The sequence below is a fragment of the Aegilops tauschii genome, chromosome 6 (assembly GCF_002575655.3).
Source record: "Aegilops tauschii subsp. strangulata cultivar AL8/78 chromosome 6, Aet v6.0, whole genome shotgun sequence".
NCBI classification, from domain to species: Eukaryota; Viridiplantae; Streptophyta; class Magnoliopsida; order Poales; family Poaceae; genus Aegilops; species Aegilops tauschii.
In genome coordinates, this window is record NC_053040.3 from 473,017,224 (window position 1) to 473,031,389 (window position 14,166).

A 14,166-nucleotide genomic window follows, 5' to 3' on the forward strand; every position below is an offset into this window, starting at 1 on the left:
CCCCTAGATCGATTCTGGTGCTTACACTTGGTATCAGATTCGGCGGTCCTGGCGCTTCCCCAACATCACCACGAGATGCGGTGGTGGGATCGACAGCGAGCGGCGGCGATGGAGAAGCTGTCGGAGGATGGGCGTGGCGTGTACGAGCTTCTCCGCGCGGATCTCGCGGTCGACCTCGACAAGCGTTTCAAGGAACAGGGTGTGGATCTCCTCAAGGCCATGGAGAAGCTGATCGCTACGAGTACCACGACCCTTGACGGCTTGATTTCCTCGCGAATGGACGGGGTCCGCGATGAGCTCATGCTGGACTTGGAGCAGATCCGCGGCAACAGCTCGAAGGCGAACCCTTCGCGACATGAAGCTCCCTCACCATCGGGCTTGGCTGGAAATGGTCGCGGCGGTGCCCCGACTGATTCCCTCGGCTTCGACCACGATCACCGGGGGAAGGCGCATAATACTTATGTCCCTCCTCCGGTCAGAGGTGTGCGCGAGTCCAGTCTACAATTCCGTCATTCTATGGGCCGTGAGGCGCATTCCTTTGATGCTGCTGATTCGTTTGCATTTGGTGCTCGCTTGGAATTGCCGAGATTTGATGGAGCAAACCCGCGCTTATGGAAAACGCGTTGTGAAGATCAGTTCCGCTTGTGGTGTACTCCGACTCATCGGTGGATCTCCCTGGCAACGGCTCAATTTGAGAGTGCTGCTGCTCGCTGGTTGGAATCTATGCAGCATCGTCAACCGCAGGCAAGTTGGTCTAAATTATGTCAGAGTTTGCAGAGCCGTTTTGGCCGAAATCAACATCATACATTGTTGCGTCAGTTGTTACGGATTGCTCAGACGTCCTCCGTAGCTCATTATGTGGAGCGTTTTGCTGATTTGTATGATCAATTGTCTGCGTATGAGGAGGCACAAAATTCATTGCATTACACTACCAGGTTCCTTGATGGTCTTAAACCTGGTGTCCGTGTTGCCGTTGCTCTGCAGAAACCACGTGATCTGGATGCAGCATATGATTTAGCCCTGTTGCATGAGGAGTTGGGGGAAGGAATTACACCTCTGAATCAAGTTCCAGCTGCTAAATCGGGTCATATGCCTTTACCACTGCCACCTCACAGAACTCGTAGTTATGAGGATAAACGCGGTTTGGAAGTTCAGAAACCAGTTCAGACTGAAGATAAGTGGTCTGCCTTAAGGAATTTTCGTAGGTCTAAGGGATTGTGTTTTGTTTGTGGTGAGAAGTGGTCCAAGGATCATGTATGCAAATCATCAGTTCAGCTGCATATAGTCCAGGAACTTATTGATCATATTCAATCAGAAGAAACAACATCCACTGACAGTATTGCTCAAGATTCAGGGATGATTAGGCATAGCAACAGTGCTTTTTCTTCCCTTGTGTTGTTGGTCAAGAAAAAAGAAGAAGGCACTTGGAGGATGGTAATTGATTATAGACACTTGAATGCCATAACGCTGAAAAGCAAATATCCAGTGCCTGTCATAGATGAACTTCTGGATGAGTTGGCAGGAGCTTGTTGGTTTTCTAAACTGATTTAAAAGCTGGATATTATCAGATCAGGTTAGCACCAGGGGAGGAATATAAAACAACCTTTCAGACTCATAATGGCCATTATGAATTTAATGTAATGGGCATGGGTCTGACAGGAGCACCAGGAACATTTCAGGGGACAATGAATTTGTATCTTTCTCCTGTTTTGAGGAAGTGTGCATTGGTATTCTTTGATGATATCTTGGTATTCGGTAAAACATTGAGAGAGCATTGGAAACATTTAGATGAGGTGCTGTCTATTTTGCACAAGGAGCAGTGGAAAGTGAAAATGTCTAAGTGTGACTTTGCTCAACCCAAGATAGCATATATGGGGCATGTCATTTCTGCAGAGGGGGTGTCTACTGACCCTGACAAGATAGTGGTTGTTCAGCAATGGCCTACTCCACAGAATGTGAAGGAGGTGAGAGGTTTCCTTGGATTGAGTGGTTACTACAGGAAATTCATTAAACACTATGGGATAATTGCAACACCACTGACTGACTTGCTTAAGAAAGGAATTACTTTTGTCTGGACCAGTATAAGAGAGGAAGCTTTTGTAACACTCAAACAAGCACTGGTGTCTGCTCCTGTGTTGGCCTTACCAGATTTTACCAAGCCCTTCATGATAGAAACTGATGGTTGTGAATATGGTATTGGTGCAGTGCTGATGCAACAAGGCCACCCATTAGCATTTGTTAGTAAAACATTGGGCCCCAAGAACAGAGCTCTGTCAGTGTATGAAAAAGAATATTTGGCTATCTTGTTAGCAGTGAATAAATGGAGGCCCTATCTGCAAGTACAGCAGTTTATTATCAAAACAGATCAAAGGAGTTTGGCCCATTTACAGAATCAGAGATTGCATACAGTCTGGCAGCAGAAATGTCTTACTAAGTTACTGGGATTAAATTATCAAATTCAGTACAAACAAGGTGTGGAAAATACTGCAGCTGATGCTTTATCTAGAAGGCCTCCAGATCAATCCCAACTATATTCCATCTCCAGTAATCAACCTGCTTGGCTCCTTGAAATTATAGATAGTTATCAGCATGATGAGAAAGCTTTAGCTATATTGCAACAATTGGCTATCCAACCAGCTTCTAAACCACCATACAGTCTGGTGCATGGGCTGCTGAAGTATAAGCAGAGCATTTGGATAGGTCCTGTCCCTGCCCTCCATCAGAAAAATTTTGCTGCCTTCCATGATAGTCCCTTGGGTGGGCATTCAGGTTTCCCAGTTACATACAAAAGAATACATGCTCTTTTCTCTTGGCATGGGATGAAGAAGTTCATTTTGACTCAAGTATAGTCTTGTTTAGTTTGTCAGAAAGCTAAACCTGAAAGGGTTCCTTATCTTGGTCTGCTGTCACCATTGCCAATGCCTCACCGGGCTTGGGACACTATTTCAATGGATTTTATCAGTGGTCTTCCTCAATCTTCTCAATATAACTGCATCCTGGTTGTGAATGATAAGTTTTCCAAGTATGGCCACTTTATTCCCTTGAAGCATCCTTTTAATGTTCAGAAAGTGGCTGAGGTATTTCTGGATAATGTCTACAAGTTGCATGGAATGCCAAAGATCATTATTTCTGACAGAGATCCCATTTTTACTAGTGCTTTCTGGAAATTGTTGGTTACTAGAACAGGAACTCAACTTAATATGAGCACAGCAAATCATCCTGAGACAGATGGGCAGGCTGAAAGAGTGAACCAGCAGGTTGAGTGTTATCTTAGGTGTTTCATCAGTGCTCAACCTAACAAGTGGAGTAAATGGATATCTTTGTGTGAATTCTGGTATAATTCTAACTGGCATTCTGCTCTGGGGAAGTCTCCTTTTGAAATCCTGTATGGGTATACTCCCAGATACTTGGCATTAGTGAGTCTGATACGATTGCTCCAATGGAAATGCAAGAATGGTTGCAGTCTCCTCAGGCAGTTACAGAGACAGCCAGGCAGCATCTGTTGAGAGCACAACAACGAATGAAAAGTCAAGCAGACAAGAGCAGGTCTGATCGAAGTTTTGCTGTTGGAGATCAGGTGTTCCTCAAGATGCAACCGTATGCCCAGTTGTCACTTTATTCCAGAGCAAACCATAAGCTTGCTTTCAAATTTTATGGGCCTTTTCATGTCTTGGAAAAGATAGGAAACAGAGCATACAGGTTGGATCTTCCAGTAACTAGTCGATTGCATCCTGTGTTCCATGTTTCGTAGTTGAAAAGATTTCTGCCGCGAGAAGCTGTTATCAGTCACTCACTGCCTACACCTCACGCTGCACTTCAGTTTCCAGTTGCGCTTTTGCAACGAAAGGTGTGTCAGGTGGGTAAGCGCACTGTCATTCGAGGACTGGTACAGTGGTCTGACTCTTCACCTACGGATGCAACCTGGGAAGATTTGGAGTATATCAAGCAACAGTTCCCCCGTGCTCCGGCTTGGGGACAAGCCGGCTCTCAAGGAGGGAGGATTGTCAGCGACGCTAACCAACAGGAGGCAAGTCTTGAAGATCGACAACGGGAGGCAAGCCCTGAAGATCGACACCAAGCGACAACAGGTTCAGATACTGTTCCTCATCCGGCAAATGACGAAACAGCTGCTAGGCCCAAGACTCCGAGTGGGCCTGTGGCGCGGCCCACTCGAATCAAGATGAAGCCCAAGTGGAACGACGGCCCAGAGTGGACTCGGTAGTTTAAATACAAACTTGTAACGTTCGGTTGTACTCGGCTAGGATTTGGACGGCAGCTTCGGCCGAGCTGTAAAGAACGGTGGCTGTGAGGGAGGTTGGGAGGAAATACACGCCACCGAATTCCCTTTTGCCATGAACCCTAGCTTCTTCCCCTAGATCGATTCCGGTGCTTACAGTTTCCGTCCAAATAAATTATCACAACCAAAACTTTTACAAAATGGGACACCTTCTCACCAAAGAGATGCCAGTTGAGCACAGGCTTTGAAGGCTACATCTGTCACGCAATATTCCATCATGTATTAGATGAAAAATTGTATTGGAAACAGCAACGAAACGGGCTTGGAAATCGCAGTGACCGACTCGTACCCGTTACATGTAGAGGGTTGGACCTGGGAACTCTCCAATATATTGCCAACAGACTAGACTCGGCTGTAGACGTCCAAAAGTGCAAACCCTCGATTTAGATCGCTTCGCCAACTTTGTAATCCAAGCCTCTCGGCCGCCGGAAACCGACCAACAGGTCGATGGACACGACAAGACCGACGACCGAGCAGCCGCCGCCGCCTAGCATCGTCGAGCAGGTCCGCGACCACGCCATCGCCGGCGCCATCTTCGGCTCCGCCTGCAACTTCGTCGAGGGCGCCTGGAAGTCGCCGAGCGGGAGCCGCCTCTCCGGCGGAGTCCTCGCGGTCCCCAAGAACGCGCGCAGCATCGGCAGTTGTGCAGCATGGTTTGGCGTCGTCCAATCGGTTAGGTGCGCCGTGACCCATGTGTCACCGGATTACCCCTATGAATCCACCGTCGCATGGGGCGTCACCGACGCCCTCTTCTCCATGCATCGCGGGCCGCGCGCGGTCGCCCGCTCCGGGCTCATGGGTGCCGCCATAGGAGTGGCCTTCGACATGGCCGAACATAGCTTAAAACGCTTCCTTGCCTCACGGCCACCACGGGAAGACGATCGCCGCATCCCTTCTGAGTCCGCTGCTTGCCCGGCCGGGATTCCCGACGCCACACGTCGTCGTGTTTGATTCATGTTATTAGTTTCTGTCGTCAAACTGTAGTTTTTCATCTGTAAACTCGTCGATTATAAAACTTATATTCTTGTCTTGTAATGCTACTGTTGCAAGGCATCGACGCAAGTAGCTAAATAGGTGTTCCAATGGAAATTTCTGCTGCAGCAATATATAACTGGTTCTTGGATTATCTAATGTTTGCTCATTTGTTTCTAGCAAGAAAAAATCTTGAGTAAACTTGAATAGAAGAAATTAAAAAGGCGGCTGCTAGGAACCAGCCGGCTGATCTTAGGAAAAGATAAGCCGCCTAGCCAGCCGTTGATTAGCGTTGATTTTGGCCGAACAATTCCTGGACCACGACATTGCTTTTCATCCCAAGACCCCATCTCTCCCCCGCAAGCTGACTCTAGCCAGCTATCAGGTATGTGTACGAGTGCAATTGTGCAACGCCGCATCCTCACTTCTCGTGCGACGAGCTGCAGTTGGCCAACATGCAGCACCGGCTTCTGCTTGCACCATGCAGCGTCGCTGTTCATGTCACGGCAAAACACCGACGAGCTCACCACGCCCCGGCCACGACGTATTACTCATATACGGCGTAGTCAAAACCTAGCTAGTCATTTTATGACCAACTTGGAAGATCACAAGTTTGAACAACTGTGTGGCTTGGATCTGGTCCAGAGGAAGTCATTGACATCATACGTCGTGATTGTAACACTTGAGTTCAAGTAATACAAGTTTTTGCAAAAATAAAAATAAAAGATCAGTCGACTGGCTATTCTTGTTTACTAAATGTTTCCGTAATAAAAAAAATTACTGACTTGTTACATGCTCAATAGGATGGACACCATGAGAAACAGCTGCCGCACACACCACACGGTCAAGCGAAAGCACAACCACGAGGGTTCTTCTTGATTAATTTCATTTTGGTCCGCTAGACCGGAAAAGTCATGACAAAAAATGATTTGAAAAACCAGAATGCCCACCAGAATACATCATTATCGTGTCCCACCAATCAAAGTTTACATTGACAATGTAGCTCAGGTAAACGTTGTGCACCCATCACTTCTATTTCGGTACACCCTCCTAAACAAATAGATGGTCGAGATTAACTCATACCCCTTCAAAATAAATGGCAGGATAGTCTTTTTTTAAAATACCTCACCGCGCCGAGACCTCGATACGCGGCCTGCGTACGGTTGAGCGCGTCGATATGACACGCTGGGTCGACTCACTGGGCGCGAGGACACTATCTATTGCAGAGCCTCGCGGCATAAAAATTCTGAGAAAAGGAGCAAGTTTGCACCAGGAATCAAACTCGTAACCTATTCCTTGTGATTACACTGGTTACCACTCAACTATGCCGCCACTGATGATAATCAAAAACACAAAATATATAAGAACACACTTAAGACCAATAATACTACATTCACGGGCGAATACAAGGGACTTTGACGGGGTGGAGAATATGCGCTAATCTAATTGGTGATTGGGTTGAACTATTTTACATTCATATATAGCTGGAGATCCGTAGACGACCTGAGCTATGGACATGATTCATGATTTGAGCATTTTTCAACTAGAAAGTTACATTAAGGACTAGCTGCTACATTATTAAATAAAAACATTTTTTTATTTCAAGAATATTACTAAATTTCTTTCTTTGCTTGATATATTAATTTTGGGGATTTTCCAGTAATTTGTCTACTACTTCCAACATTCTCAAATCTTTATGTTTGAATATTTCCAATTTTCTTGATGTTTTACAATTGATGTATTTCTTCTATTTTTCATTGGTCATTATTTCTTGGGAATTTCAGTTTGTCTGTCGCTTCCGAATCTCCCAAAACTTTCATTGTTCCTTTGAATATTGCCTATCCTTCCGACATGGTATCAGATACCGCACCTTCCTTCCCTAAAAAAAAGATGCAGCACCTTCCTAACCTAAACTTTCCGCTCATTTGAGCTCGAGCTGAGAATAGCTACGTCCGTCCATATTGCATTAGCTATTGTTCACATCGTGATTTGTATTTTTTGTTTCAAGATATGTTTTTTGAATTTGGATCAAAAAAATTGCGTCAATGGTACTCCTCAATTTTTTTTAATGCTCATTCCGCCCTTCAAAAAGTTATTTTCTAATTCTTCTAAAGAATGTCACAGAGATCAGGTGCATTAGTGCACCAAATGCTCCGGTGCATTAGATACGAAACTGCTCTACGTACGATTGTTTTTCGTCCGATACTGGTACGACCAGACAGCAGATGCTATGGCCCACAAACTGATCATCTATGATCTGTCTCTAATCATACTGAGTGTTGGACGGAAATTCATGGTATGTATAGCAAGGTTCATTAGATATCTTCCCGTGATGCAGTGGTTGCGGCAATAAACTCCTTACATCTCTCTTGCTGGCGAGAATATCTCCTAGCATATACTCCCACCGTTAATATCCGGTCAATAGTCTGGTTTAATTAATGTACTTAATTACTAGTTGCTGTGTACTCCGTATACAATATCCTAGGATTAGCTGTATCAATCAAATGTTGGGCTAACACTAATATAAATAGAGAAGACGCTGGCTGGTGTAGACGCTGGCCTTTCCTCTCCTACTCACAAACTGAGAGAGTGAGATGGCCTGAGGCTGAGGGAGGTCTCATGTCTTGCTTTGCCTTGAGAAGCAAGCACCGTCGTCGATGCCTTTCGCCGGCGGCTACAGGTGAGCTGATCCAGTGATGATCATGGATTCTTTGTCTATCTTCTCCATGTGTTTGCTCTCCCTCACCGACTCACTCTGTGCCTAACAACTCCACGGCTTCGGCGCAGGCCACCCGCTCGACGGAATGTCTGAGCAGCTTGATGATGAGGGAAGCATGGAAACGGCTGGGGCCGGTGGTGAGGACCTCCTCAGCGCCCTCCTTGACGAGCTCCTCCTACACGTGATGTCGTTCCTGGTTTCCCGCGAGGCCGTGCGGACGTGCGTGCTCACCAGGCGCTGGCGCACCCTCTGGAAGTCCGTGCCCGCCCTCCGCATCGACGACCCCGACACCTGCCACGGCACGAAAGGCTCCAGCACGTTTGTGAACAACCTTCTTCGCCTCCGCGACCCGGTGCCTCTGAATGTGTGTGACATCAGTTCCCATAGCTGGGGAATGGATTGGTCCGGTAAGACGTTTCGAAGAATAATCGAACCGTGGGTCCAGCATGCTGTGTCTTGCCAAGCTCGGGAGCTTCGAATCTCCTTTGTCTGCCATGCGGCCAACATGGCTATCGTCTCCTCGCACTTGAAGACGTTGCGGTTCAGCCGCATGACCTTCTCCGGAGGCTCTCTGGATTTGTCGAGCTGCCATGTGCTAGAGGAGTTGGAGATGTCAGGTTGCGACATCTTCGTGGATGCTATCCTGTGCCTTTCATTGCAGCATCTTAACATCCACGACGGATGCTTTAGTAGTGATTACCGGACTCGTATTTCTGCCCCGAATCTCATTAGCTTGAAGCTGACTGCAATGGAAGGTCTGATTCCTTTGCTTGATGGCATGCCATCATTGGTAACATCGGTTGTTACGCCTGAAGAGATCAACAATGAGTGTGACTCTGATGATGGATCACGCGAGACTGAGGGCGCGTGTGACTCTGATGACGGATCATGTGCTGCATGTACCATGTAATGTGTTGTCAGAATGATTACAAACACCCTACTTTTTGTTTGTGAGAATTGCATTATGTATGCCGGTACTTGGGTACTCTTTAGTCACTGATACTACTTGAAACATGTATGGTTGAGATTACTCTGTGAGGCATTTAAATTTATGCAACGCTTGAGTTGTATTTCTGAGCTGTCGAAGAACAACAACAGCAATTTGGTGATATATCGTTCATTCTAGGTACACGTGACATACTCCGCTCGTTCTAGGAGTATACATTTTCTTTACGGGAAGGGAAAGAGGGACGATGCATGCATGCACCGCTCGTTCACATTCATCGTAGGGCAACGCAGTCAAAGCCTCGTTCTGCTCTGGCCGCCTCGGCTTCTGTTGTGTCACTCTTTCTCCCCGAACGAGGCGAGGTGGTAAATGAAAGACTGCGCACGCATTCGTTGGGGGAGGCCAAGCGGTCATCGTTGTGGCAATAAATCTCCTTGGATTTTCTCTCTTCCTCTCCCCCAAACTGACGAGTGAGATCTCCGTACTACTAGTCGATGGCTTCACGGAGGGTTGACGTCTTGCTTTGTCTTGACAAATGAAGTGACGCCGTCTTCACGGAGGGCTGTCGTCTCCCTCGCGGCGGCTAGAGGCGATGTAATGATCTTGTGGTGCTGTCTATCTTCGTCTTCTCCTTCTCCATCTGGATGCTCTCGCTCAACTCACTATGTCCAGCCACTTTGCAGCTTCGGCGCAGGCTACCTGTTCGACGCAATGGAAAGGACCGTTGCCAGCGGCGAGGACCTCATCGGCGGCCTCCCGAACGACGCCCTGAGGATCCTCCTGTCCTTCGTCCCCTCGCGGGATGCCGTGCGTACGTGCGTGCTCGCTAAGCGCTGGCGCTCGCTGTGGAAGTCTGTGCCAGCCCTGCGCATACGTGATCCCGACATCCACCACGGCGCGACTGGCTCAACCACGTTTGTAGACGAGCTGCTTCGCCTCCGCGACCCGACGCCTCTGAATGTATGCCACATCAGTTCTGATTGTGAGAACAGTGATATCGGTGACGCATTTCGACGAATGAAACCGTGGCTCCGGCATGCTGTATCGCACCAAGTTCAGGTGCTTCGACTTGCTGTTCACACGCGGGTAACAACCAACATGGCTTTCATCTCATCGCACTTGAAGAGGTTGCAGCTCTGCCATATGTACTTCGAGGGATGCTCTCTGGACTTTTCGAGTTGTCAGGTGCTAGAGGAGTTAGAGCTGACAAGTTGTTACATCCACACGAATATCTTGTCCCAATCAATATGGCATCTTAACATTCCGGGAAGGGGTTTTGATATGAGGACCCCCACTTGTATTTCTGCTCCAAATCTCATTGGCTTGAGACTAGCTCCATGTTGGGGTTTGACTCCTTTTCTTGATAGCATGCCGTCACTGGTGACAGCATCTGTTATGCTTGAAGAAGGGATATGTTTTTGTCTAGATCCATCATGTGTGAGGTGCAATGGCCAAATCGGTAAAAGTGACTGCTCTGTGGTCTTCAAACGTTTTTCAGGTGCTACGAATTTGGAGTTGGCAATATCTGATCCCGCTATGGTATGCTCCCACCTTTTCTAACTCCTATTGTTGTTTGCAGTATGCTAGTGTTTGTATGCAATTATCTGTAAATATGGGCATAACAAACAATCTTAATGTTTCTATGAAAGCATCCTTATGGTTCATTTGTGAGAATGGCAGTATATTGTGCAGACGGGTACTTGATACTTTTAATCATCATTTGCACTATTTACACTTGTATGGTTGAGATTAATTTGTGAGCCATTTTAATTTATGCAACACTTCAGATGGACTTCAGAGTAGTATAGGGACCTACTAAATCCAGCATGCATGGGATATAAAAATCTTTGCATCGAGCTGCTTAAACTTGATTACTGTGAAAACCCTGCAGGAAGCTTCTAATTCAGTACATCTGTTTCTGAGAAAACATCATCATATACTTCAGCAGTTAGAGACCTTGAATTGTCTTTAACACTCTTCACTTTGTGCAGTTTATTTTCAGAAATGATTTGAAATGGTGCCCTATGTTCTGCAAGCTGAAAACGTTGTTGCTCAATGACTGGTGTGTGAGTTATGACTTCCGCGGACTAATTTACTTTCTCCAGCACTCACCTATTCTAGAGACGCTTACGCTTCAGTTTGATTCTCTTACTTTTGAGGTACCAAGTATATATTCTCTGATAACTTGTCTTTGAAGTTGTCATGTATCTTTTGTTGACTTGATCATTGCCATGTATCTTTTGTTGACCTAATCAAAATAATGTTTGCTACAGAGATTTGTCTCACTACGTGTAGCCCTTGTCCCAAGAGGAAAAGGCCGTAACTCAATTGAACAATCGTTGATATCATAGCATCTCAAGGTAGTCAAAATTATGTATGCGCCGAAGAGAGATATGATAGTTGACCTTATTTTAAAGGTGCTCTCTACCCATGGAGTACCTTCTGAGAAAATTGAGTTCGAGTAAGTAACCATTATCATTCTTCAATATTATTGTTGTTCAGTTTCCAGCCCATAGATAACATTATTCAATGACAATATTTGTTTTGAAATTTTTTAATGAAAAGCTTAATTGTTAATTAGACCCAATCAGAATTGCATGCTATATCTTCATGCGCCACTTTTACTTCCTTTTAGCCCACAACGATGCGTTAGCCTTACAGTGGCACCTACAATGTTGCTCCTTATTGTGCCAGTGTTTTTTTTTTGTTTAAAGGAGGATCTACCTTTTTTAGAGGTGGCGAAACATCTAGAGGTGCAACTTGGGCCACAACGAGATGGACGGGGAGCATAGCACTGCAATAGGAAGTCTTGAACTTTATGCTTGATTAGCAAAGCTAGCTCTGTTGTAGGTAGTACTGAAGGTAGAATACTTTAATAAGTGTATTTGTTTCCCTTGTAATGGGACAGTTTTCCAAGTTGCTCTATGGCTGTTTGATGATCAAGTAAATAGTTGAAACGCTACCTAGAAAGGCTGCCTATCAAATACTCTTTATACTTTGATGCACATGTTTGACTTTTGAAATATCCAATACACCTTATATTTTAAAACGGAGGGAGTATAAGTTAAGACATGTGCCCTGTCCCAAGTTAATCCAGTGATGGAATTTCTCGTACAGTATGCCCTGTATCTCTTCCAGTCTGGAGTCCTTTTTTTTACATGGTCTAGTCTGTAGTCTCGTGTGCTCACTCTGTCCTCTGTTGTTTATTTTATGCAGCTAGGTAGGGTTCTGTTTGAGCTGGAGGTGTTCAGTTCAACTGGTCTACTTTGTCTTCCGCCATGCGAACTTCAGTTCAACTGGTCTCACTCTGGAGATGATCAAGTGTCGCCATGCTGCTAGCGGCGCAGTCTGCTTATTTCCTCAACTCGGCGATAGGCCTGAACTATTTTACCCGCTCAAGAACTATGCTCATTTTTATTAAGACGTGTGTGGAGCCTTTCCCGTGTTGTTTCAGGCTCGGCTATGACCGGAGCGTATGAGTCTACTTGTGCAACTGCTATATAATTTAGCCTTAGGGTGTCGTTGATACCGAGTGTTATGACCGGCATATTAGGTGGGCTGTGGCCCAAGTTATCTTATTGTTATTAGGAGCTTAGCCTAATTATCTTATCGGTATTAGGGTCGTCTGCTTAGGAGTCAAGTAAACCTCTCTATATAAGGAGAGGAGATGTATCAATCTAATCAAGCAAGAAGTAATCAGTATTTTCTCGGCTTCCCTTAGGGAGCCCTGAGACCTAACCCTAGCCGCCTCTTGCGCCGCTTCCGCCTCTTCTCCACCACGCAAGGACGGCGCCCAGCCGCCGGCCGCCGCGTCCTCGACCTCGTCTTCCTCCATCTTTCCCCTACAATTTATGCCCTAGAACCGGCAAAACCCTAGCTCCTAACACCTTGGTATCAGGTAGCTTAGTTCCGATCATGTCTTCGCCGCCGCCCATCCCGTCGCTTCCGCTGCCGACCGTCACCACCGCGCCGCTGGCCTTCTCCACCGTGTCGCTGCCCTCCCGTCCGCGCCGCTGGTCGCATCCTCCAGCGCCGCCACCACCCAGATGACGGCGCCCTCTACCGCACCACCGACCGCCGTCTACTCCCCGGCGGAGATCACCGGGGTCCTCAACGATCTCGTCACCGCCGTCCAGGGATACGGCTATACCTAGCCGGCCCCTACTGCCGCGACCGGGCCAGCCGCCCTGCCGTGGTATTCGGCACCCGCGGCGCCGACCGGGCCTCTACACCACCACTGGCCGCTTCAGCCGCCGCCCGCCGCCGCGCCCCAATGGCCGCAGTGGCCGGCGCCGGCCCTCACCGCGTCACCCACGCCACCCGGGTCATCGCCGCCACCGCCCTGGCAGTCGCCGCACCCCGGGGCCACCGCGACACTGGTCGGGCCGCTGCAGCCCTCGCTACAGCTACAGCCAGTCCCCCGCCACCGCCTCGATCTGGCCACAATGGCCGGCCGCGGCCATCGCCGCGCCCGCCGCCTCCGCCGTTTCCAGGCAGCAGCAGCTGCCGCTGCCGGCGCCTCTGCCACCCAGCACCGGGCTGACTACAACCGCGTCGGCAAGCGTGTCGATTCAGCAAGTGCGGTTCCCGCCCTGCCGTCCCAGCTTCCGGCCTGGTTGGCTGGGACGTCACCGCCGCCAGTCTACACCATGGCCGCGGACCAGCCGGCGCCCTCCCTGTCGTACGACGGGCCCTCCGGCTCCGCGGGTTTCCACGCTGGCTTCGACGGGCCACCGCTTTCCTGCGGACCACCTGTGCACATCGGACCAACGCCATCCTATTGCTCCGTACCGCCGAGCCGTCGCTCACGGCGGTCATGCTCAGTCACCGCCGCGCTTCGCCAAGCTCGCCTTCGCCACCTACGACGGCGCCGAGGACCCCCTCAACTGGCTCAACCAGTGCGAGCAGTTCTTCCGGGGGCAACGGACGCTCGCGTCGGACCGCACCTGGCTCGCCTCTTATCACCTCCGCGGCATCGTACAGACGTGGTACTACGCCCTCGAGGAGGACGAGGGCAGCATGCCCCCATGGGAGCGCTTTCACGAGTTCTGCCTCCTTCGATTCGGACTACCGATACGTGGGAGCCGGCTGGAGGAGTTGGGCCGCCTTCCCTTCACCTTTACGGTGCAGGACTACACCGACCGCTTTCAGGCCCTGGCGTACCACGCGTCCGGCGTGACGGCTCACCAGCGGGCCGAACTCTTCGTCGGCGGTCTGCCAGATCATATCCGT

General features: G+C 48.4%; 1 protein-coding gene across 1 annotated transcript; it reads left to right on the forward strand.

Moving 5' to 3' along the window:
* The first annotated feature begins 4,744 nt into the window (after positions 1-4,744).
* LOC109769541 (mitochondrial import inner membrane translocase subunit TIM17-2-like) lies at positions 4,745-5,248 on the forward strand. Its single transcript, XM_020328272.1, has one exon. The coding sequence runs from the start codon at positions 4,745-4,747 to the stop codon at positions 5,246-5,248; it is 504 nt and encodes a 167-aa protein (XP_020183861.1).
* Positions 5,249-14,166: the final 8,918 nt, after the last annotated feature.